Source organism: Mytilus galloprovincialis, chromosome 3 (assembly GCF_965363235.1).
Source record: "Mytilus galloprovincialis chromosome 3, xbMytGall1.hap1.1, whole genome shotgun sequence".
Classification (NCBI taxonomy): domain Eukaryota; kingdom Metazoa; phylum Mollusca; class Bivalvia; order Mytilida; family Mytilidae; genus Mytilus; species Mytilus galloprovincialis.
The window spans coordinates 54029908-54056148 of record NC_134840.1 but is presented as its reverse complement, the minus strand read 5'-3'; the positions used below and the strand labels follow the sequence as shown (position 1 = coordinate 54056148).

Sequence of the window (26241 nt, the reverse complement as noted above, 5' to 3'; positions counted from 1 at the left end):
GGCAACATTATTTATAGGACTTTGTATACTAGCTATAGGAGATGGAAAATGATGAATACTTCCAAGTAATAAAAAAGTAAATAAGTCAACTCTTGAAATGCAAAATACAACTGAAGCTTTATACACTTTTTTCATTTACAACTAAATTAAAGATCCAACTTTTCATTGACTTGTGCAAGACTTTTATATGATGAGCTTTATGATCTACACAGTTTGATGAGTTTAAATCCAACAATAATGCATCCAATTAAATATTTCAATACAGGTGCTATAAAACCATAGTAGATCATTAATAGTAAGTTATTTTCATATCTAAAGCAAACAATTCAGCAAGCCAACACTTTGTTGCTGACCTGTAGGTATATTGGGTACACGTATTGCTTTTTTTTTTAATTAAACAAACGCAGTTATTCACCCTCTACAGTACTGATACGTACTATCCGTTCCGTCATTTATTTTGGTGTTCCAATTTTGGGAAAGGAATTTTTCGATGCCAATGTTTTGACATAAGTATATTGAGCCTTTGTTCATTCTAATTTAATAAGTGATTGTTTTTTAATTAAGTAAATTTGATATAACCAGAACCCATATACCCCGTTTATCCTTTATTCAGCAACGTTCAATCGCTGTTGTGTCTGTATTTTTGAAGTTTGTTTCTAAGGAAAATCAACATCACAAAAAATCGTTCCACAACAATGAAAACCCAAAAATTGAGGTTCAGACTTATGAGATTAAATGATTTTGTAGATGTTGAAGATTCTTAATTCTTTCTGGTCCGAGATTACTCTGACGTTTAACAGCTGTTTTGCCCATGGGCAAAATTGTCAATATCTCCATTGGTTTTGGGTCTGGTCACTCCCTGCCGTCACTCCCCTTTAAGAGGGTGGTAAAGGGTTATTTTCGTGCAACGTGATCGCCGTTTTTTATTCCAAGTTCAACGTGTTTTTACTTTTTTATTTGACGTTCAGTCGTGCAAGACGGGTGCCTCGTTCAGCGTGTTCTGCTTATTTAATTTTACGTGCATCGTGATTTTCAAAGTCTTATTTTGCGTGCTCGGTATTTTTCAAATAAAATTCAAACACTTGGCAGTGATCGTCAAGAAATACTTTTTTAAAAGCCGTAAACCAATTATATCATAAATGTGTATACTAAATCGGGAATATCAAGTAAAACAAAGAGTTAATATATACAAGAAGACAGTGACTCAGTCACAAAAGGTTCAAATAAAAGTATTTATTTTTCGTGCAACGTTCATTACAGAAATTATTTCACGTTCAACGTGAAATTATGTCTTATTTCATGTTTTTTTCGTGCAAGCACCCCCCCTTTACCACCCTCCTTTAATATTCACACATCTTTTGTGGTGTATAGTGCGCACCTCCTTTGTGGTCCAGAATGAGAGAAAAAGGTTTATTGTTCGTATATTAATAATAGACATTTTCAGAAAAGTTACAGCCCCAAAATCGTCAAACAGCAAGTCTACCGGTAAACAGGAAGTTTTTTAAATGGATACCAATGTCAGAGAATTCCGTACAGAATATGTAATTTATATGAAATTGGAAATATCACGAGATATAAATACTCGCCACAGACCACAATTAATTCCTCTATCAGTTCTTTATAACGTTTTGTATCATTAAAAAAATTGCACCATGCACTTTTGTCAAATTTTTTGTGTGTGTAATGTATAGTCCTAGTCCAAATATATATCCAAAATTCAGAAAGATTGAAGCAATCGCTTTTACAAATTTAGCCAATACACATCCATACCCTTATTGACAAGTCAAGAGATGTTCCGAAAACTGTAATTATGACCTTTCTGCACTTGGCGTAATCACTTATTCCATATCAAAATCAGTTTAAATACAACATCCAAAAATTTATTTCACCTCTCTTCTTTCATTTCCACCCAAAAAAATCTAAGAAATGAGTGAGGAAGGGAAAGAAAAAAAATTAAGGAAAAATACACTCTAATTAAAAGGAACTATATTCTTGGACAACGAAAAGCGGGGTCATTAATTGTGGTCTTGGGCCTATTAGGGGCCTAAAGCTTTACCAATTCTAATAAAACTTTGCATGATTTAAGCTTAGTATATTATAATACAGTTCAGTTTACAAAGTTTCAAAGCCATATGATACCAAATAAAAAAAATGTGGCATTTTTTATATCTGAACTTTGGGGGCTGAATTGTGGCATTGAATTAGAACAATTTCAACTATCAAATTTGAGCTTCTAAAAACCAAAAGGTACCAAAACTAACACTTTTTAATGTCTCTATGTATAAGTTATCATCTATTTAAAGCAACAGATAGCATACTTCATGTATCAGGATTATGAAAAATGGCCAGAAGTAAATTTTACATGAGCCTGTGCCAAAAAATAGAGGTTTTCAAATAATGTGAGGCCTTATATCAAATGTAATATTTTTCACTTACCACAAATTTTTGAAGTTGTTAAGTTATCAAAAAAACTAAAACATGTTATAAATGTACTTTAAATGGAAATATAAGTTTCAAATAGCATAACACATGTGGATAAAATGGTCTTTTGCAATGTCAAGCTTAAAAAAAACAGGTTGTCAATTTAGGCCGTTCCCCACATTTGCATATTAAAAAGCATATAAATGATATGGGAGATGGAGATATGCTTCTTTTTGCTTAAATCTGTGCTTAGATATGATAAAACATGGAGTCTGGATGTAACAAGAGTCTCACTTTCAACTATATATGTAGACAGTATGGTCTGATGCAAAGTTTTTAACTTTACTGTTTAAAACCTGAATGAAATTTTAGCCTCAAAAGGCCAATATTTTAACCACTAGCTATCCAACTGAAGAAAATGAAGGTAGTCTGTGAAACAGAAATGGTTAAACAACCAGTAATAAGTGTTTTTGATATAGATTCAGTGCAATCTGTTTAGGAATACAACTTTTAAGTGCATAGAACTTCGCATTTCACCTGCTGCGTATACTGACCGTTAGACTTGGACTATTAAAACAGCACATTTTGCACTCTTTTTATGTTTATATCTACTTTTTTTGTGTTCAGAGTTCACAAATGAGTAAAACAACTGAAATAAATACCACAAACACAAATAGATATTAGAAAAAATCTGTCGGAGAGAAATTAAGCATGCTGTTTTTGCAAAAATATTGAAAAAAGTGAAATAGCTACATTTTGGGCATTTAACCTGAAAAGTGACTTTTTCACAAAATTTCTATCAAATGAAAGTGAAAATCATTTCTTCTCATGTAATTTGACAAATTAATACCAATTGATCATTCAGAGAAGATGTCAAAGTAAAAATCCAAAATTTGCTGAAATGCACCTCTTAGGCCACAGACCACAATTAATTCCTCTATCAGTTCTTTATAACGTTTTGTATCATTACAAAAATTGCATCATGTACTTTTGTCAAATTTTTTGTGTGTGTAATGTATAGCCCTAGTCCAAATATATATCCAAAATTCAGAAAGATTGAAGCAATCACTTATAAATTTAGCCAATACACATCCATACCCCTATTGACAAGTCAAGAGATGTTCCGAAAACTGTAAATATGACTTTTCTGCACTTGGCCTAATCACTCCTTCCATATCAAAATCAGTTTAAATACAACATCCAAAAATTTATTTCACCTCTCTTCTTTCATTTCCACCCAAAAAAATCTAAGAAATTAATTGAGGAAGGGAAAGAAAAAAAATTAAGGAAAAATACACTCTAATTAAAAGGAACTATATTCGTGGACAACAAAAAGCGGGGTCATTAATTGTGGTCTTGGGCCTATGTATAAAGAAAAATAAAATATGATTTATTTTGTTCAATAATTTTATGAAAGTGAAATAATAATTTGCAATTTTGTCAAAATAGAATGAGCCGGGAAACAGTGCAGGTGAAAAATATTCAACTTCATTGAATCCGTATTCAGCTATTAAAAGGAATAGATTGTCATTCAAAGTGAAATAAGGCCGGCTGGGTAAACCATTGAGTTGAGTCCACAAAAAAACTCAGTCTCATTAATCATGTAATTTTCAGTGAAATATTTAAAAAAAAATAGATTTCATTATAATTGCTTTCACGGGAGCTGTCCCCGAAGTACACACATAACAGTCTGTGCCAAACTGATTTAGGGTTTGTCTGACCAAAAATAAATTTGAATTTTTGTACTATATATTCAACCAAAAAATCCTAAAAGTTAGGTCTAAGCGAATGTTTTTTTGTCTGACATTTTGTTGGTCAGGCAGAGTTTGGGATACACTTATGTAAATGATGCCAAAACTGTAAATTGATACACAATTTGGGGTATAATGCTTTCTCTTTTTGGTTATACCTTATACCGCTGACATTTGGTGGTTACATGCATGTACAATGTACTATTGAATACATGTACTAAGGGGACTTAATACATTTTACCTCAATTTAAATAAAAAATAATATTATAGTGCAATGTAATAAACAATTTTATGATTGAAAAGAATTTATGGAATGAAACAATAGTGCTGAAGAAAAGCATAAAATTGAGAATGGAAATGGGCATATACATGTAAGTGAGCTGTTTCTTGAAAATATCATGTATTAAAAATCATGTTTATTAGTAATGTGCAGTGCAATTACTAAATATCTATTTTTTGTTTTCTGTGCATAATCCGTGAAGTTTTATAAGATCATTGTCATTCTGTTCATAATGAGACTAAATATTTTCAGTCTTAAAAAACTACTGACATATATTGACCAGTTAACTTACTAGCTAAATGTCTACATTTTGTACTTACATGTACACTTTTTATACGACCGCAAAAATTTTAATTTTTCGTCGTATATTGCTATCACGTTGGCGTCGTCGTCTGCGTCGTCGTCCGAATACTTTTAGTTTTCGCACTCTAACTTTAGTAAAAGTGAATAGAAATCTATGAAATTTTAACACAAGGTTTATGACCACAAAAGGAAGGTTGGGATTGATTTTGGGAGTTTTGATCCCAACATTTTAGGAATTAGGGACCAAAAAGGGCCCAAATAAGCATTTTCTTGGTTTTCGCACAATAACTTAAGTTTAAGTAAATAGAAATCTATGAAATTTTGACACAAGGTTTATGACCACAAAAGGAAGGTTGGGATTGATTTTGGGAGTTTTGGTTCTAACACTTTAGGAATTAGGGGCCAAAAAAGGGCCCAAATAAGCATTATTCTTGGTTTTCGCACAATAACTTTAGTTTAAGTAAATAGAAATCAATGAAATTTAAACACAAGGTTTATGACCACAAAAGGAAGGTTGGTATTGATTTTGGGAGTTGAGGTCTGAACAGTTTAGGAATTAGGGGCCAAAAAGGGGCCCAAGTAAGCATTATTCTTGGTTTTCGCACCATAACTTTAGTTTAAGTAAATAGAAATCTATGAAATTTAAACACAAGGTTTATGACCACTAAAGGAAGGTTGGGTTTGATTTTGGGAGTTTTGGTCCCAACAGTTTAGGAATAAGGGGCCCAAAGGGTCCAAAATTGAACTTTGTTTGATTTCATCAAAAATTGAATAATTGGGGTTCTTTGATATGCCGAATCTAACTGTGTATGTAGATTCTTAATTTTTGGTCCCGTTTTCAAATTGGTTTACATTAAGGTCCAAAGGGTCCAAAATTAAACTTAGTTTGATTTTGACAAAAATTGAATCCTTGGGGTTCTTTGATTTGCTGAATCTAAAAATGTACTTAGATTTTTGATTATTGGCCCAGTTTTCAAGTTGGTCCAAATCGGGTCCAAATTAAACTTTGTTTGATTTCATTAAAAATTGAATAATTGGGGTTCTTTGATATGCCAAATCTTACTGTGTATGTAGATTCTTAATTTTTAGTCCCGTTTTCAAATTGGTCTACATTAAAGTCCAAAGGGTCCAAAATTAAACTAAGTTTGATTTTAACAAAAATTGAATTCTTGAACTTTTTTGATATGCTGAATCTAAACATGTACTTAGATTTTTGATTATGGGCCCAGTTTTCAAGTTGGTTCAAATCAGGATCCAAAATTATTATATTAAGTATTGTGCAATAGCAAGAAATTTTCAATTGCACAGTATTCAGCAATAGCATGAAATCTTCAATTGCACAGTATTGTGCAATAGCAAGAAATTTTCAATGGCACAGTATTGCGCAATAGCAAGAAATCTTCAATTGCACAGTATTGTGCAATAGCAAATATTTTCAATTGCACAGTATTGCACAATAGCAAGAAATATCTAATTGCACAATATTGTGCAATAGCAAGAAATTTTCAATTGATTGAAGTTATCTTTCTTTGTCCAGAATAGTAGTTGAATCAACTTAAATCATTGTTTTATACAATATACAATGTATATTCACTTTTACTACCAACCGATAGATTAAAACAATCTTTACCATTCAGTGATAACAAGCACCTTTTGTTACATTTTAATATTTTATGATGTATTTAAATGAGTAGTTATTGTTGCAAACTCCATTAGAAATTTGAATTGAGATCAGTTTTGGAAAAAGGGAAAGGGGGATGTGAAAAAAAAAATGGAGGGGGGGTTAAATTTTTCTCATTTCAGATTTCATAAATAAAAAGAAAATTTCTTCAAACATTTTTTGAGAGGATTAATATTCAACCGCATAGAGAATTGCTCAAAGGAAAAAAAAGTATTTTAAGTTCATTAGACCACATTCATTCTGTGTCAGAAACCTATGCTGTGTCAACTATTTTATCACAATCCAAATTTAGAGCTGAATCCAGCTTGAATGTTGTGTCCATACTTGCCCTAACCGTTCAGGGTTCAACCTCTGCGGTCATATAAAGCTGCGCCCTGCAGACCATCTGGTTTAACATGTTAAAGAAAAACTAATATCATGAATATACAATGTAACTATTGTTTTACAATTATATTATTTTTTTTTAGTCTTTCAGGTGAATCTACAAACAAATATAAAAATCAACAATGGAGTTCGAGAAAGGATGATGATTAAAGACACTATATTCAACCTTCGAAATAAATTCAAGGTTTAAGAAAATTCATAATGGGAACTGGAATTCCTCTTCTGAATGAATATAAACGAGAATTCCTTTCTAAAAGATTTCCTCAGACACTGCTTGGAGGACCAAAATTACGACTTGGATATGAAGCACCTGTTTATGTATATTTCCAACAGCTGTTATTATTTCTGTTTCCATTTCTAATTGGAGGAATATTCACATTATTAGTAGAACTTAAAACCATAGATGATTATGTAGGCAGTGTTATAACTGGAAGTTTGATTTTTACATGTGTGTTGATTGTGCAGTTGACATCAACAATAGTTCAAGCTCAAAATTCATCAGACCTTCCATATCCTACGAAGAAAAATCTACTAGCAGAGGAAGATGAAATTGACTTCTTCTCATGCTGTGGTGTTGAAACTTTGGAATTTGTTGTACCAAAGAAGAGATTCAAATTTAATATTGTTATCCATGCAGTATTGTCAGGATTTGTGTGTGGGTTGACCTTCATGTACTTGTTGCCAATGACACTGAATTCACTTTATAGTCACAACACTGGGGCAACAGTAGTATTGTACATTTTTGGTTGGTTGACATTATGCATAGCTCAGTACTCCTTATCTGTTGGGTCACCACCAGAACCAAACACTTACAAAACACAAGATAGCTGGGAAATAGCTCCCTTAATGAGGTCACTGTATGTTGTCATTTGTGTATCAATTTATCTGATGAATAGGTATGTACTGTATATTGAAGTATGTCATTTTAGTTTTCACATATATGTAAATGATAAATATAAATTATATAGACCAATACATTGAACATGCATTTAGAATCCATCATGTCCATATTTGATAAAATCTGAAAATGATTAAATAAAAAAAAATATTCTCTGCAGATTTTTTTCAATCTTAGGTTGCACAGATAAGAAAATTAATGATACAATGTATATGTAACACTTCTTCTTATAACTATTCAACTTTTAACATTTATAAGACATGCAACATTATAATTACATTGTGTATGAATAAAAAGATGGGGTATGAGTGCCAATGAGACAACTCTTCATCCAAGTCACAATGTATAAAAAGTAAACAATTATCATGATTATAGGTAAAGTACAATCTTCAACACGGAGCCATGACTTACACCAAACAGCAATTTTAAGTATAATTACATGTATACATGTAGCATGCTCAATGAAAATTAACATGTGAACAGATATATAATTGAGATTTATTTTCATACAAAATGTACATTAATTTATTGTCAAATTCATGGTATATTTTATTTCCCAAATGCAGGTATTACTCAACAGTTTTTAATACAGCTGACCAAACACTTCACATAGTTTTTGCCTGTTTACCTCTGGCTTGGATAACAGGCTTATTACCTCCTTTAGATGCTTTCATTCTATGGTTATTTGAACAGATTCATGTATTTATGTTAGGAGGATCTCCTGTGTCCTCTGATATCAGGTATATATTCAAATGTTTACCTTGTACTGAAACAGAAACTAATAAGACTCTGTTGTAATTTTACTTAAATAAAGTGGCCCAGCATTTCTCTGTAGTTATGTTTTTCTGAAGAAAAATTAAGTTACCTGTGTAGTTCCATCATATTTTAAGAGGTCTATGAAAGACAATTATACTTTTGTAGCAATGAAGTACATTTTAAGTACAAGGCAAGATTATTTTCAAAGTGGTACTATACAACAAAAAGAATGTAGTAATTTTGGGATTATAAAAGATTAGGCAAAAATACTTTTGGTTTTGCGGCAATTTAAAAAAATTGAGATTAAAAAAGTTAAGAGATGCCCTCTACAATAAAGACACTAAGACGTCTATAAAACTAATTAATCTTAATTTATTTTTCAGATTACTTGTTTTGTTGGTGATTTCTCTAACAGTATTTCTAGCTGCTTATTTTATAAAGAAAAGTATAGCAACAGTTGTTATATGTGCTTTGATGGGATACTTACTTAGCCTTGACCTTGGTGCAGCAGCCAATAACATTTATCATTATTTATTGTTTAGGAATAAAGTGACATCTGGTACCAGTTCAATGGATGTCACAAGTCAAACTTCAAAATATGGCTTTTTATGGAAATTTGGATTATTACAATGTCTTTACCATTTTGTCATGATAGTAATTGTGGGGGTCATGTCAGGAATGTTAAATTCTAACACAGGCACTACCGGTTCCATAGATTCAAATGCATGGAAAACAATAGGATATGTTATAATAGGATGTTGTGTGGCAGAGAAAATTTTTAGGGACTTACAGAATGTTTATATCTTTTTTGGATTGTGGAGAAACTTACCGTGTATATATCCAAATAGCAGAGGAAGATCATATGACAAAAGAAGGTGGAGACTTAGAATACTAGGTGTAATAAGGAGATTTATAGTAAACTGGGGTAAGATCTTACATTTATAAATTTGAAGAACAAAACCTTATTTCATTAGCTCAAGGAAGGAAGGATTTGGATAAGATATTTTTCATATTCATGGCTGTATTCATTTTACAATGGTATATATAATTATTAAAAAAGTATACTGGAAACTAGTTTAATTACATGATTAATTTTCTAATAAATATGATACATGAAGATTAGTTAAAACCAGACAGTATTATCAAAGTAAAAAAGCCAATTTAAAAATTAATATTTATTTGAAAGGTGATTGTCTTTCAAGGCATTATAGACATGTTTCACTGATGATAATTACATGTAACATCCTAATTGTCTTTTCAGTGAGTCCTTTCCTGATGCTGGCTTATATATCAATCCTCATCACTAGTACAGATCCAGATTCTGTGTCTTTGACATCAGGAATGGACACCACAATAGCTGTGTGGTACACATTTGGTACTGTCAGAGTATTTAGATGGGTAAGTCAATTGATTCTGTGTCTTTGACATTAGCAATGGACACTACAAAAGCTGTGTGGTACATATTTGGTACCGTCAGAGTATTTAGATGGGTAAGCAAATTGAAAGATATATTCAACAAACACAGTCATGTCTTAATGTTATATTTATCATGTTTATGATATGATTTTTTTGTTATTGAAAGCTTTTTGCTAGTGAGTTGAATTTTAAAGATTATCTTGTATTTTCATGTCCAACTTTAGCATAGAAAACAAAATTTAGGTAAGACTTTCAGTCTCACAGCTGCACTATTGGTTACCAGTTTTGGTCACATTTAATTGTAGTGCCTTTAAAAGTAATAAGGAAACTAATGAATTGTTTTAAATTTTGACTTATTAACTCAAACTTGTTTCAAATTATATTAGCGCAATCATTTTTTTGTTCTGAAGAAATTGTTTAATGAATGGGTGTGTAAAAATATGTCCCATTTTAAAAAATAACATTTGCAATTATTAAAACATGCATTTTAAATCTTGATAGTAATATTCTACTACAGTGTACTTGTATACATAATTGCATTGATTTATCTTGCTGTTGTCAAGGTTTGCAATAATGAATGCATGATTAAGTTCTAAGTTTACATTTAATAGATATGGTCCAAATTAGCTGATATTCTAGGAATACATGTATCTTTTATCTTGCAGATTTGGCAAGGAACAGTTAGTAGTCTGTTAGAACTTTCAATTGTACACATAATACTGGTGGCCATTCCAAACAATACCACTGTTATAAGTTATGGAGTACCAATACTGTCACTTCTCATTGGACTTTCAAGAGACAGATTTTTCCAGTTTATCAACAAATTATATTTTGTCTTTACTCTTCTTATCACATCTGTATCAGACAAGAAACAGCGGAGGAAGTCAACAATTCCAATATTTGTCCTATCAATATTGTTTTTCCCTGTGGTACTGGGAATCATTGGAGCAGCAACAGTTCTATCTGCACCACTACTGTCGCTCTTTACCTTGCCTTTGTTCTTCATTGGATTTCCACGTCCAAACAAGTTCTGGCCAGAGGCAGTAGGAGCATCGGCTAACAGTAATCCAGATACTATGTTTTATATGCAAGTGGCTCCAAAGTTATCCCAAACTTTAAGGGCAGCATTTGCAGATGGAAGTCTTGGTAGGTTTCATTATAATGTTTTGGTTGACAAAAACTAAAAAAAAATAGGTTTGAAACAGTTATGTGATTTTTTTCCTCTTATATAGGTTAGATACTGGGAGATAACTCATATAAAAGCTTTTTAGTACATGTACAAACAAATCTACATAATGATATCAATATCACAATCAAAATTGGGTTTCATATATATACTTTTTAAATACAATATACATGAATTGTTTAAATTCATTTTGAAGAAAAAAAGTGTTTCAGTGTTTAAAAAATGTTAAAAAAGGAAAAGAAAAATAAAAAAAATATACAAGCAAGTTTTGCTGAATAAAAAGAGTTTGTAAAGATTCATATTTTTGCCAAATGGCCAGATTACCTTAAAAAAAAAGAGAAAATCATGAATACGATTTTGTATGTACGCCACAGGTACATATTCCAACTAAAGAAGAGGTGTTTATAAAAGTACTACCAATTAATCGCCAAATTTAAATGAAACACATAAACATACATACATTGAGATTAATTTTCTGTTATTTTTACATACGAAATATAATGAGATATTCTTTGATTTTACACTTTAGTTATAGTTTACATATTTGAATTTTTTATAGGTGAACCAGTACCAGGTTTCCATTACCTTGTCAGATTTCAAGACAGACTTGTTTGGGTTATGGTTCTTGAGAGAGGTTATGGATTCTGTTCCTTAAATATCAAAGGATTGGAATTACAGGAAACATCTTGTCACACTGCTGAAGCAGCAAGGATTGATGAAATATTTGAATCAGCATTTGAAAAGGAAGATGCTTCTTGTATTGGTTATATTAATGAGTATCCAATGCACACATTGACACCAATGGATTCTGCTAATGTAGAGGCATATTCTGATGCTAGAAATGTTCTGACGGGAATTATAGATTATCCAGCTAATTATGATATTGTCATGGACTCTTTCATCAAAGCTTTAGTGTGGGTTCTTATAAGACATGTTAATCAGATCAAATTAAAGGAAGGGAAGAAGAAAGGAGATGAGAGTCTGACAAAGGCTAAACAAAAACCTGTTGAAAAAGTTGAATTGACAGAATTCAAAAAGGAATCTAATAATAATTTTTCCAATGGTCTCAATGGTAACTTAAGGCATTCCAATAATGTTACAAATACAGAAAATACAAGGAAAGGTAACTTTCCACCAGTTCATAAAACAACAGTGGAAGTTGTGATAGATAAAGATAACAGAACAACTGTCCGTCCACCATCATCAAGGTCTGTAAAAAGGAAGTCATCATGGTCTTCACTCAATAGTTTTACTGACAGTATATTTTCTGAAGATGGTATATTCAATGATAAGAAACCACCCAAAAAAGAAATAAAAAAACCAATAGTATCAAATAAACCAATGAAATCTGATGACGATATTGACGTCCTTGATGAGATGTTAGATGACCTTGACTTTGGGTTACCAGCTATGGATATTAACCAAAGATCAAAACCTGTCAACAATACATCAAAGGCTCCAATAAAAAAGAACCAGTTTTCTTATGGTAACACAATTTATAAACCTGTCACTAATCTAGCAGGGTCACCTGACTTTAAATGTTCACATTCCACTCAGATAAGTTTACCATCTAGGTGGAGAGAACTGCCATTAGAATATTCACAGCTGTCTCGATACTTAAGTAAATTTCCACGAGACTGGTACAAACATGTATTGGGTACATTGGACTGGTCAAACACTGGACTATCTACACAACAAGTACTAGGAGAAGTTACCGGGGATGAGGCTCTACTTAATTGTTACTCACAGCTTATTATGGCTTGTTATTCCATTTTTGAATCAAATGGTATGTTAATAAATAGTTGGCTTTTTTCAACGCATACATATTTTTTTTAATTTTGAACAATAGGAACAAAGAAAATAAGGTACTGTAAAACTGCCTTGAAGAAACTACGAAGAAATGTTTTCAAGTTTTACCTGAGATTAATTACATTTTCCACCAATAAATGTATCAGTCTGCTTATTTTTTTGATAATCTACATATGGATAAAAAATAGACTTAAGCAGCTACATTTACAAGTGACCAATCAGTGATCATCCTGATAAGGTTTTTTTTAGTCATTTATACTAAAGAAACTCATGTTAATGAATTATCGATGATGTTGTGTAGCTAGATCTTTCAACATAGATCATTATTAGATTAATTGTACCAGTCCTTGTAGATAGTGATTGATAACATGTACAATATATGTATTATTATTGTACATGTCTAAGAAATCATTTTTTGGAGTGAAGTAAATATAAGCTTAAGTTCCATTACTTCTCTCCTGTATATGTATACATGTAAGATAGCTGTCACTGCACATAAAGCAAGAAATAATCAATCACCAATATAGAGACAGATGTTTGAAAGGAACAAACACTGCAGCACAAAAACGATTATCTTTAGTAATTATCCACAGTCTGTTAACAGATTTAGATTAAATTCTTCATCTATTTTTGTACATTTCAGGGAGTGTAAAAAGTGCTAGTCAGCTATACAAGTATTATAATGGTGATTTACCTTGGAATGCTATGTTAGATTGGTTGTCAGAAGACAAGCAGTTGCATAACTTAGTTCTCAGAGCATACAGGTAATTTAAAAATCTGCTTCTCTAATGATTCTGTATTCTAATATGACGTGCTTCTTTCACTTTATGAATAAACTTGTGCTCTAAATCCAATAATTTATTTTGCACATGCGTATATTGACTACTGCAGAACAATGAATTTTATCAAATTAGCATGAATTTTAATATTTCATTAACTTAAAACACTTCCAAACTCTTAAATGATGCACATGTAGTTACTAATACATTTACTATGACTGTAATGTGTTGAATTCTGAAATTGATATATTTGACCTAGATATGATAACCGTTCAAGCTGACTGTTCAAAACCCCCCCTCTGAAAAATCACATTGCCAGCCGTTTGCTTGTTTACAAATAAAAAAGGGAGGTTCATGGAAGAGCCTACACAATTGCTTTACCCTTATACACATTTGACATAGAAATTATCTTAATTGTCCTAATTAGAATCGAAATAATTGATGCAAGCTATACTTTATTGTAGTTTTAACATGGGTAGGCATTATATTAGTATTATTTTAGCCCTCACTATCGCTCAGGCAAAAATATTCACGAATATAATGCTTACCCATGTTAAAACTACAATAAAGTATAGCTTGCATCAATTATTTCTTCCATAAATTTTCTACATCATAAAATTAAAAAGTTGTCAATTTCTCTAACACCTGTTAGCACATTAGATTCATCCAGAGGGTGATAAAGGTATTCATCTTTCAACTAAGTTAATTAACTATTGAGATCAATGGCAATGACAGCAACAAGTTGATAAATATTTTTTTTTTTTAAAAAAAGGGTCCAGAAAGGGTTAATTAGCCAAAGAATTTAAAACATGAACTTTCAGTTTTGACAATGGCATTCATTTCTTTTGACTAGTGCTTAATTTTGTATATACATGTAATATCACAGGTATGGTTTTAAGTTAATGCTGGACCAGATACTGATAGGTGAAGCTAACACCCCAGAGGAGACACAGGAATACTTTGAGGAGTATGACAAAGACTGGTACATTGGACTAGAAAAGGATGATGATTGGAAAGCTGCTGTATTGTCGTCAAGGAAACAGTTATTCTCAATGGGCCACAATAAAGCTCAGGTAAAGATTCCATGTGTGCAGTTAGTTCTTTTATAGCTTTCAAAATGTTTACACAAGGAATCATGGTGCTAGTCACTTATATTTTCAACTTGCAGAGGCGGATTTATGGGGGGGGCAGGCGGCCCGGGCCCCCCAATTTTTTGGGAAAAAATTTGGTTGCTTATATAGGGAATCACTGAAGCGTGACTGGAGCGGGCCCTCTTAGGTCAGTCAGTGGGCCCCCACTTACGAAAATTTCTGGATCCGCCACTGACTTGTGATTTTTTGTCGAGCCTGCAACTTCTGTTGCAGAAAGCTCGACATAGGGATAGTGATCCGGTGGCGGCGGCTACGGCGGCGGCGTTAGCTAACTTTTTAAAAGCTTTATATTTTAGAGGGTGGAAGACCTGGATGCTTCATACTTTGTATATAGATGCCTCATGTTACGAAGTTTCCGTCAGTCACATGTCAAATGTCCTTGACCTCATTTTCATGGTTCAGTGACCACTTGAAAAAAAAGTTCAGATTTTTTGTAATGTTGAATTCTCTCTTATCATAAGTAATAGGATAATTATATTTGGTATATGCGTACCTTGCAAGGTCCTCATGCCCGTCAGACAGTTTTCACTTGACCTCGACCTCATTTCATGGATCAGTGAACAAGGTTAAGTTTTGGTGGTCAAGTCCATATCTCAGATACTATAAGCAATAGGTCTAGTATATTCGGTGTATGGAAGGACTGTAAGGTGTACATGTCCAACTAGCAGGTCTCATCTGACCTTGACCTCATTTTCATGGCTCAGTGGTTATAGTTAAGTTTTTGTGTTTTGGTCTGTTTTTCTCATACTTTATGCAATAGATCTACTATATTTGTTGTGTGGAATGATTGTAAGGTGTACATGTCTAGCGGGCAGATGTCATCTGACCTTGACCTCATTTTCATGGTTGAGTGGTCAAAGTTAAGTTTTTGAGTTTTGGTCTTTTTATCTAATACTATACGCCATAGGTCAACTATATTTGGTGTATGGAAATATTTTATGATCTATATGTCAGTCCCGCAGGTTTTATTTGACCTCGACCTCATTTTCACGGTTCATTGCTCAGTGTTAAGTTTTTGTGTTTTGGTCTATTTTTCTTAAACTATAAGTAATAGGTCAACTATATTTGTTGTATGGAAGCATTGTTAGCTGTACATGTCTGCCTGGCATGGTTCATCTGACCTTGACCTCATTTTCATGGTTCATTGGTCTTTGTTTAGTTATCTTGGTTAATGTTAAGTTTATGTGACAGTTTTTAATAAAGCTTTATACTTAGGACTATCAACATAATATCAATGATTAGTAAAGAAGGCGAGACATTTCAGCGTGTGCACTCTTGTTGTATTTTTGTCTGTTTTTCTTAAACTATAGGCAATAGGTCAACTATATGTGTTGTACGAAAGAATTGTTAGCTGTACATGCCTGCCTGGCATGGTACATCTGGCCTTGATCTTATTTTCATGGTTCATTGGTCAATGTTTAGTTTTCTTGGTTAATGTTAAGTTTATGTGACAGTTTTAATAAAGTTTTATATTTAGGACTATCAACATATTATCAATGATTAGTACAGAAGTGAGACATTTCAGTGTGTGCACTCTTGTTCATTGTTTGATAGTTCCTCATTGTTGGCTCTAGAAATCTATTGTTGTATGACCACAACATTGTCATGATTGTTGTCTTTGAAGCTAGAGACAGACTGTTTTTTTAGAATTCTCATACCTGGTAGTGTGAAGTTGACCAAATTGTATTGTTATTTGCTTTGACCATTTCTATCGGAGTTCTGCTATGTATACCATATTGTGTTCATTGTACCATAACTACACATTGTGACACGCTGTTTGATACATCATTTATACAGTGGTGGGGACATTTTGCTTATGATGCAGCAATCTTGTTAAATAAAGCAAAAGTTTACTAAGGTCATTACATTTCTGTAATAAACACATTTTTTTTTAATCATTTATCACTCTATTCAAGAGATGGGTGTATTAATGTATGTAAATTGTACTGATAAAATGAAAACTTAAAACAAGGATAATATTTTTTATATATTTATTTATATTAGATAACAATTGATTAACAATTCACACTAGAAAGCACTAAGTTACAATACAGTGATAACAAATCACAAACAAATTAACAGTCTCTGGAGAATACACAGAAATCTTCCGACACTGACTGTACAGTAGTGTCGTTGTCTTGTTGTGTACGTCTTGTTGAACCCTCTGGTGTGCTATCAGGAGATGTAGGAGTGGAGTTGGCAGACTTCATGATGAGGGTAGATAACTCTTGTACTTGGTTCCATTTCTTCTCTCTGTACTGGTTGTACATCTTACGGATACCAAGTGTAGTTGACTTTTGAGTTAGAAGATGTTTACTGTAGCCATGACTTCCATTGATGTTTGCTGTAAACAAGTAGTGGTCTAGTTGCTGGATTTTACCCTCAAGTAGATTGATTTGAGTAACTGTTTGGTCATGTGCAGTGAGTAAGGTCTTCAGCTGCTGAGCATAGGCTTGGACAGTAGAGAATTCCATTATTGTACTGGTAGTGTGTTGGTTAGGAGGACTTGTTCAATAGTTTGAATAACTTTCCCAAATTATGGTCCTGTATATATATCTTTACAACTTACTCAAAATTAAAGTTAGCTTGGGTTTGGCTTGTGTGATTAATTCTTCTCACTTTTGTTACTTCTTCTAAGGTAACATTAAAAGATTAACACAAAGTGCTTAATTAATTACTATAGATGAAAGGGATTCATCAATAAATGATTAAAGATGAAAGGAATTAATTAATTAATAATTGAAGATGAAAGAAATTAATCAAGTAGTAATTGAAACTAGGAGAAATTGGTTTGCAATAATTGAACATGAAAGAAATTAGTCATGTAGTTATTGAAACTAGAAGAGAACTTTGTTTTCAATAATTAAAGATAAATAATTTTTTTAAGTGATAATTATAAAAAGATAAAAGATTTTTTAAAGAAAAGTTTAGAGAAAAAATAAGAAAAATTTAATAGCTTTATAAGGAATGTATTTAGGAAGAGAAATAAGAACAGTAAAGTAAACTTAACACACACAAATAGTAAAGCTAATTATAAAAGTGACACAACAGATAAATCAGTCTAGTGCACATACATTATATTGTTGTTAACTTATTAAATGTTTATTACTAATTTAGGAAAACATGCTTGAAAACTTTTTTTTTCGTCAGTATTTCAAAAACAGTACAAAGCAAAGGCAAAAATGAGATCTACATTTATCTGGCTACGATAATGAAAAAATAGCATTTAATACTTTTAGCTAAAAGTAATGGGAAATATATGTAGTTTTATCATTATAATGAACACTGTAAATGTTCATCAAAATCTCCAGTTATGATACCTAAAATCAGAGACTTCAGAGACATATAAATACAGTATATGTCTCTGCTAAAATGCAGCTGATAATAATCAAATCTCCAGTTGTCACTTGGAAACTCAGTCACATCCATATGTAAGACAGAACATGATTTTCTTTTAAATACAATCCCTCTATCACAAATGAAATGTTAATCACATAATAATAATAAAAAATAAGTATATTAAGTTACCATCCAAATATTAGTAATAAACTATAAGTTATATGGTTCGCTACTGACCCCATACAGATCCATAGAGGGTTAGTAAAATCCATAGGGGGTGAGGCCGGAGGCCGAGTCCCCTATGAATTTTATTCACCCTCTATGGATCCGTAGGGGGTTGGTAGTTAACCGTATAACGAATTTATCGGACGCTGGACTTTTTCTGCGGCGTTTTGTTGAAAAATAAACAATGAAACACAACAACATTAAAAGATGACGTAGCCATTACGGCGTCATGAACCCCATATGAAACTTACTAACCCCATATGGTCTCATAGGGGGTCACCACGTGACGGCGTTTAACCAATCACAACGTGATAATTCTTTTGTGGTCCGATAAAGTAAGTTGGTCAGTCAATTTGAAACATCAAAATTTATGATTTCTGCAATATATAAATTGTGATGTTATTTGACATTGTTCTGATTTAAATGCAAATTCAATATATCTTAAATTTGAAATAAGTTAATAATTTATGTTGAAAGGTTGATCTAAGATAGCAGCTTCTCAAATGTATGCTTTTGCTTATGCATTCTTGATATCTCAAGTAATTACTTTAATCCATTATTTACTATATACACTGCACATTCTCAGAGCATTCATTTCATTTTCAGGTTCCTACATGAATCTTAAAGCTAGAAAAGGAAATAGTGGCAAACTGCATATCTTTATCACTATATTTGTCATTAGAGAAGATATGGAATTTTAGCAAATCAGATTAAATGTATTCCATTCTTTTATAGGGAACCTATAACAGTCGAGTTCTTTCCCTTCAGCCAGTGATGGCACATATCGGGAGGATGAATCCAGAAGTTGTCAAGGGACAGTGGGCCAACCTAAGTCTGGAACTGTTATACCTGACCAATGATGACGAGGAGCGTTACAGTATACAAGCACATCCCACGATTCTCAGAAATCTGACTGTACAGTCTGCTGACCCACCACTTGGATATCCTATTTTTTCATCGGAACCTATAAGCATTCCAACACTGTGATCTTAAATGAGATTTATGTTTTTATATTTATACACCCCAATGTGATCCCAATTCATTTCTGAAGAAAGATAATGCAACTTTGATGACATTTGATATTACTGAAGAATTTATTCTTGTAGTTTTATCAATTTGGAATAGATCCTTAGAAGTTGATATTGCTCATGCTATATAAGTTTTATAGACAGATCAGATTTAAAATATGTGATGAAGTTGTCCTTTGCACCAACCATTTTATTATTATTTTGATTTACAACCATATGATGCGTAAACTTTGACCTAGAAGTTTTATTTATAAATACATCAGATTATGATATACAATTGTTACAATTTTGTATGTTTTATTTAGCAATAAGACAATGTTTATTTGGTGACTGAAAAGCAAAATAGAAATGTTTTTGGCCTTATATCTAAACCACTATAAATAAACCAATGATTGTCAATGTTCATGCCACATAATTTTAAAGAACTAATTTCCAAATTGTAGTAATATTTTAAAGTAAATTATAACTGGTATTAATACTGTACTTGATTTGTCAACATTGTTTTTCCCACAGTAGAGAAATCTTAGTGCAAAAACCACAAGCATATTAGTATTAGAGTATGTTTTTTATGAACTGCCTGTACAATTACTGTTTTTATGCCCCACCTACGATAGTAGAGGGGCATTATGTTTTCTGGTCTGTGCGTCCGTTCGTCCGTTCGTTCGTCCGTTCGTTCGTCCGTTCGTCCGTCTGTCCCGCTTCAGGTTAAAGTTTTTGGTCGAGGTAGTTTTTGATGAAGTTGAAGTCCAATCGACTTCAAACTTGGTACACATGTTCCCTATGATATGATCTTTCTAATTTTAATGCCAAATTAGAGATTTTAACCCAATTTTACGGTTCACTGATAGAAAATGATAGTGCAAATTTCAGGTTAAAGTTTTTGGCTTCAGGTTAAAGTTTTTGGTCAAGGTAGTTTTTGATGAAGTTGAAGTCCAATCAACTTGAAACTTAGTATACATGTGCCCTATGATATGATCTTTCTAATTTAAATGCCAAATTAGAGTTTTGACCCCAATTTTACGGTTCACTGAACATAGAAAATGATAGTGCAAATTTCAGGTTAAAGTTTTTGGCTTCAGGTTAAAGTTTTTGGTCAAGGTAGTTTTTGATGAAGTTGAAGTCCAATCAACTTGAAACTTAGTATACATGTGCCCTATGATATGATCTTTCTAATTTAAATGCCAAATTAGAGTTTTGACCCCAATTTTACGGTTCACTGAACATAGAAAATGATAGTGCAAATTTCAGGTTAAAGTTTTTGGCTTCAGGTTAAAGTTTTTGGTCAAGGTAGTTTTTGATGAAGTTTAAGTCCAATCAACTTGAAACTTAGTATACATGTGCCCTATGATATGATCTTTCTAATTTAAATGCCAAATTAGAGTTTTGACCCCAATTTTACGGTTCACTGAACATAGAAAATGATAGTGCAAATTTCAGGTTAAAGTTTTTGGTCAAGGTAGTTTTTGATAAAGTAGAAGTCCAATCAACTTGAAACTTAGTATACATGTTCCCTTTGATAAGATCATTCTAATTTTAATGCCAAATTAGAGAATTTATTCCAATTTCACAGTCCTTTAAACATAGAAAATGATAGTGTGAGTGGGGCATCCGTGTACTGTGGACACATTCTTGTTTATTATATTTTTTGCCCTAACAATCACCCTTACTTTCAGGTATACATTTCCATTTCTGTTTCAAATAATGGTTTGGAATAGGTGCCTTTTTTGTTGTTGATTAGTAGCAATAATTTTGAGAACACAATATACCTTTTTATGCCCCACCTACGATAGTAGAGGGGCAATATGTTTTCTGGTCTGTGCCTCCGTTCGTCCGTCCGTCCGTCTGTGCCTCCGTTCGTCCGTCCGCTTCAGGTTAAAGTTTTTGGTCAAGGTAGTTTTTGAAGAAGTTGAAGTCCAATCAACTTGAAACTTAGTACACTTGTTCCCCATGATATGATCTTTCTAATTTTAATGCCAAATTATAGTTTTTTTACTTAAGGTAGATTCATTGTATACCGCCATCTTGGATTGTACAATCACAGTACAAAATCGGTCTAGTTATTTGCCAAAATCAGCAAATTTGGAAACAGATTTGCAATTTAATGGTTACACTGTTTATTTATATAAAGAAAACTTGCTAATTTCTTGTATTATTCAAAATATTTTAACAAATATCAACCTTTTTGGTTTTTAAAATCATTTTTTTCAAATGAGCCATTTAAGGGGAGATAACTCTTTTAGCACAAAATTTATACTTGGCTAATAGGGAAATTTTTTATTTTTACTTGTGGTAAGAAAACAAGTTCGGTGACACCATGTTTTCTTTTTATTTTCTTAAAGCATTTTATAAAACCTATCTTCTCACAATTTATTTCAAAATTCTATCTCATAGAATTTTTTTTATGCACTGTTATGTGTTTTTTCATGAACAAACTAACCAAATTTAGGCAATTTTCGTCGACTCATAGCTTGAAAAATAGCACGGTGACCCATACTTTTTATTATATTTTTGAAAAGAGCATAGGAAAATCTTCATTTTGTCAAATTATAAGAAAATTCTGTCTCAAAAAACATTTACTTATGATCTACCTTAAGTATTACTTGTACCTAAATGTTAATGATTACTTTGAAAATGTACATGATTAAATTTACAATTTAAATCTATATTTTTTTCAATTCAAAAGTAGTTTTACCATTTTCCAAATACTAATGACAATTTAATGCTGTTTCTGTTTACAAAATATTTATTCCAAAATTGAAAGAAATTCCGTATTAGCCTCTCTACCACTGAGTACATATCATTACACAGTGGAAAATGAATACAGACTGTGAGTACATGAGACAAACATTTCATTAAATACTTAAGAAATGACTTGTTTCAATGCAACATCTCATAGACAAACATGTCTGTCTCACGTTAACAGCTGAATCACAATTCTGAAGCAACAAGAAAGTTATTGCAGAACATATAAAATGACAATTCATGATCCCTATTCCATAACCAGTGTTACATTTATAATCGGAGTGCAATTAGGTAACTTGGTCTTTAAAATTTAAAATGTTATTCCCTTTTTTATTGCTATTTATTTATGAACACAATTAGATATCACTTTACTATTAACTGATTTTCCTTTAAATTTTGTTCAATTGCAGACCATGTCTCTATGGTGTGTTTAATGAGTGGACTGCACTTGTTTGACAGATGATGTAGGATATTTTTATGCCCCAACTACAATAGTAGAGGGGCATTATGTTTTCTGGTCTGTGGGTCTGTTCGTTCGTTTGTCCGTCTGTTCGTTCGTCCATCCCGCTTCAGGTTAAAGTTTTTAGTCAAGGTAGTTTTTGATGAAGTTGAAGTCCAATCAACTTGAAACTTAGTACACATGTTCCCTATGATATGATCTTTCTAATTTTAATGCCAAATTAGAGTCGTCCGTCCCGCTTCAGGTTAAAGTTTTCAGTCAAGGTAGTTTTTGATTAAGTTAAGTGCAATCAACTTGAAACTTAGTACACATGTTCCCTATGATATGATCTTTCTAATTTTAATGCCAAATTAGAGTCGTCCGTCCTGCTTCAGGTTAAAGTTTTTAGTCAAGGTAGTTTTTGATGAAGTTGAAGTCCAATCAACTTGAAACTTAGTACACATGTTCCGTATGATATGATCTTTCTACTTTTTTACCCCAATTTCATGGTCCACTGAACATAGAAAATGATAGTGCGAGTGGTGCATCCGTGTACTTGGGACACATTCTTGTTTGTGAATATTTCGGTTGTATGGGTTTTTCTCAATTGTTGATGGTTGAACTGTGACCTATAATTGATTATACATGTATCCATGTCATTTGAACTTTAGTGTGTGGTTATCTTCTTTGCAATCATACCATATTTCCTTATTTTCATATTAATAACTACATGTGTATTCACATTTACTTTTAAGTTTCTTGCAGCCAAATTCTTTTTTCAAACTGATAAGCCTGTGCCATAGTAGGAAATATTTTCAAAAGTACTGAGATTAATATTCCTGTAATTTATACATGACAAAAGAAGTTAAGAGCCATTTTCATTTTGAACTTTTTACCAAGGGCTTTGAGCTAAAGTACTGTTTTCAGAAACAACAAAGATAGATAAGAATTCTTTAACTCTACCCTCTGTGCTAACTAGCACTTTGATTAATGAGTTAATATTAGTTGTAAATAATCATTAGAAAAATGTTTTTCACTGCCATTTTTGAGTCCATGGCTACTACAGAAAATTTTCAAACAGGATATTAAAGACTATTCAATTGGAAAATATTAATAAATGGTCCTTAACTTTGTTAGGGAGTATATATAGAGCAGATTAAATTGAGAATGGAAATGGGGATTGTGTCAGAGTGACAACAACCAGACCATAGAGCAGACAACAGCCGAAGGCCACCAATGGGTCTTCAATGTAGCAAGAAACTCCCGCACCCAGAGGTGTCTTTCAGCTGGCCCCTAAACAAATATGTATACTAGTAAACTGTTTTTAGAGTTTCAATTATAGTTTTAACAAATCATATCAGAATTCTCTACTTAGCAATTATACTTACTTTAACTTTTTAGTATTTGCTAGTTGATTGGGTATATTTTATAATATTATTATTGTTTATTATTTATTTTTCAATAACAAATACTTGTCTTTTTATTGCTCCAGCCAATATCTGCTTAGGTTCAGTCGTTTTTAATTTTATTATTTATTGATTGATTTTATCTGTGATATGTAAGGAGATAGATATCAGTGCTGGATAAAACAAATATTGAGTTCAGATAACTTTGATTTATATTTTAACTGACCTTGTTTTGCACTCCTAGGCTAAAAATATACTCAAAACTTTGTACTTTAAGTTTTTGTTAACAGTTTATTTTTTATTCCTTTTTTGCTCAAGATACTTGCGTTACCAGTGTATGTCCTTTTGAATTTTTTATTCTTTAAATTTATTTTAAAACATTTTATTGTGAAATTGATATCTTTCTCAGCCAATATACCAATTGAGTGTTGATTCAAAAATTACTTTGGATGTCAATAAATCATCATATCAATTTCTGAAAAAAATCAATCTAGGAAAATTGTTCATGACCATGAATTTGCTACTCCTCATCTTATAACTTGACATTAGGTCTTACATCTTGCAAGATTCCTAGATACTTAGCATTTTTGCAAATAATAATTCTGTATGGGCATTTATTGTTTATTCTGTAAAGCAAAATGGCATAAATAAATTACAAGTATTTATGTGAGTAAAAAGGCAAATATAAGTGGAACCAAATAATACAGCTTAGATACACAAACCTTTGACAATTATGAATATAAAAAAAGGTACTTTGACCTTTTTTGAGTGTACAAATTCATTTTACAACTTTTTTTACCAGTTGAGGTATTAAAAGTCAAAACCAGTTTATAAAGTTATCAAAATATTTATTTGCCAATAAGTAAACCAGTTTAATTTTTATAAACATTTTGACCACAAGCTTTATTTAATAATATATATATGCCGTCCTAAGCTTGTGTGTTTTAAGGCTTACTATTGTTATAGATGTATTAATTATTTTCTATTTGTTGTTATATTGTGATGGTGGTATTCTACACAGATCTGAATTATGTGACATTTTGTAATAAATATTGTTTTGTGAAAACTTTTTATAAACTTATGCCTATTTCACACAGACATTTAATTCGAATTGAATGAGAATCGAATTCGCTAATCGTATCCACACACTGTTCTTTTTTAATTCGAATTGATTTGAATTGGTTAATTTGAATTACCAAATTCGAATTAAAAATACGTTTTTGTTAATACAAAGTAAAAGTTAATGAAATTGGACAGTAAATTTGACGTGCATTGTAATTTGAATTGGAATTGACGTTAGGACGTAAAACGTTTTGAATGCGAATTAAACTTATTCGAATGAGTTAATGAGAATCGAATTCGAATTATGTGTGAACTCAGCATTATTTGATTACACTATATGACCAACATTATGCCTAGACCTGCATCACACTGCACAGTTTAAAAAAAAAGGGGGAATGTGTTCATGGGACACAGATGATGCCCCCACTTGCATACAATGTCATAACTCAAGAGGTTCAAATTCCTTTGTGATCTGAGTTTTGTGATAATAAGCATTGCGTATAAGTTTCATATCATTTGGTTGATGCAAACTAAAGATAGAGAACGGAAACATAAAATTAATCTGTTTTTATAAGACCACAAAAAAAAATTTGGGATCATATAATGGTATCATGTCGTCGTCTGTGTCCGAGTCGTTGTCCGAAGACACATTGGTTTCAGGACAATAACTTTAGTTGAAGTGAATGGATTTCTATGAAATTTCTAAAGAAGGTTCATTACCACAAAAGGAAAGTGGGGATTGATTTTGGGGATGATGGTCCAAACCGTTTAGGAATTAGGGGCCCAAAACAAGCATTTTTCTAGTTTCAGGATAATAAATTGTGTATAAATATTTTGATCGCTCTGAAATTGTACCATAATGTTTGATACCACAGGTAGAAGTTTGGGATTCATTCATCTTAGTGGGTTATGGGGTCAACAGTTTAGGAATTAAGGGGCAAAAAACAAGCTTTTTTTGAGTTTCCACACAATAACTTGTGTGTAAGTGTATGGATCTCTCCGACATTGTACCTCAAGGTTCCATACTAGAAAGAAAAGGCTAGGATTGAGTTTTGGGGTTATTGCTCCAAGTGGGTTTCAAATTTGCCCCAAATGTTCAGGATTCAATCTCTGCGGTCGTATCATGCCGCACTTAGCGAAGCATTTTATTCCATTTGCAATAAGGGCATAACTCTAAAACAGTAT

At 32.0% G+C, this 26241-nt stretch overlaps 1 protein-coding gene across 1 annotated transcript; it reads left to right on the top strand.

The window, feature by feature from the left end:
* The first annotated feature begins 450 nt into the window (after nucleotides 1-450).
* Nucleotides 451-25060, top strand: LOC143068319 (pecanex-like protein 4). The gene is made up of 11 exons (XM_076242264.1): nucleotides 451-510; nucleotides 6912-7716; nucleotides 8285-8458; nucleotides 8858-9399; nucleotides 9736-9872; nucleotides 10556-11036; nucleotides 11636-12862; nucleotides 13529-13649; nucleotides 14551-14737; nucleotides 19115-21405; nucleotides 22002-25060. The coding sequence occupies exons 2-10, from the start codon at nucleotides 7022-7024 to the stop codon at nucleotides 19364-19366; spliced, it is 3816 nt and encodes a 1271-aa protein (XP_076098379.1). The 5' UTR covers nucleotides 451-510; nucleotides 6912-7021; the 3' UTR covers nucleotides 19367-21405; nucleotides 22002-25060.
* The last annotated feature ends 1181 nt before the right edge of the window (nucleotides 25061-26241 follow it).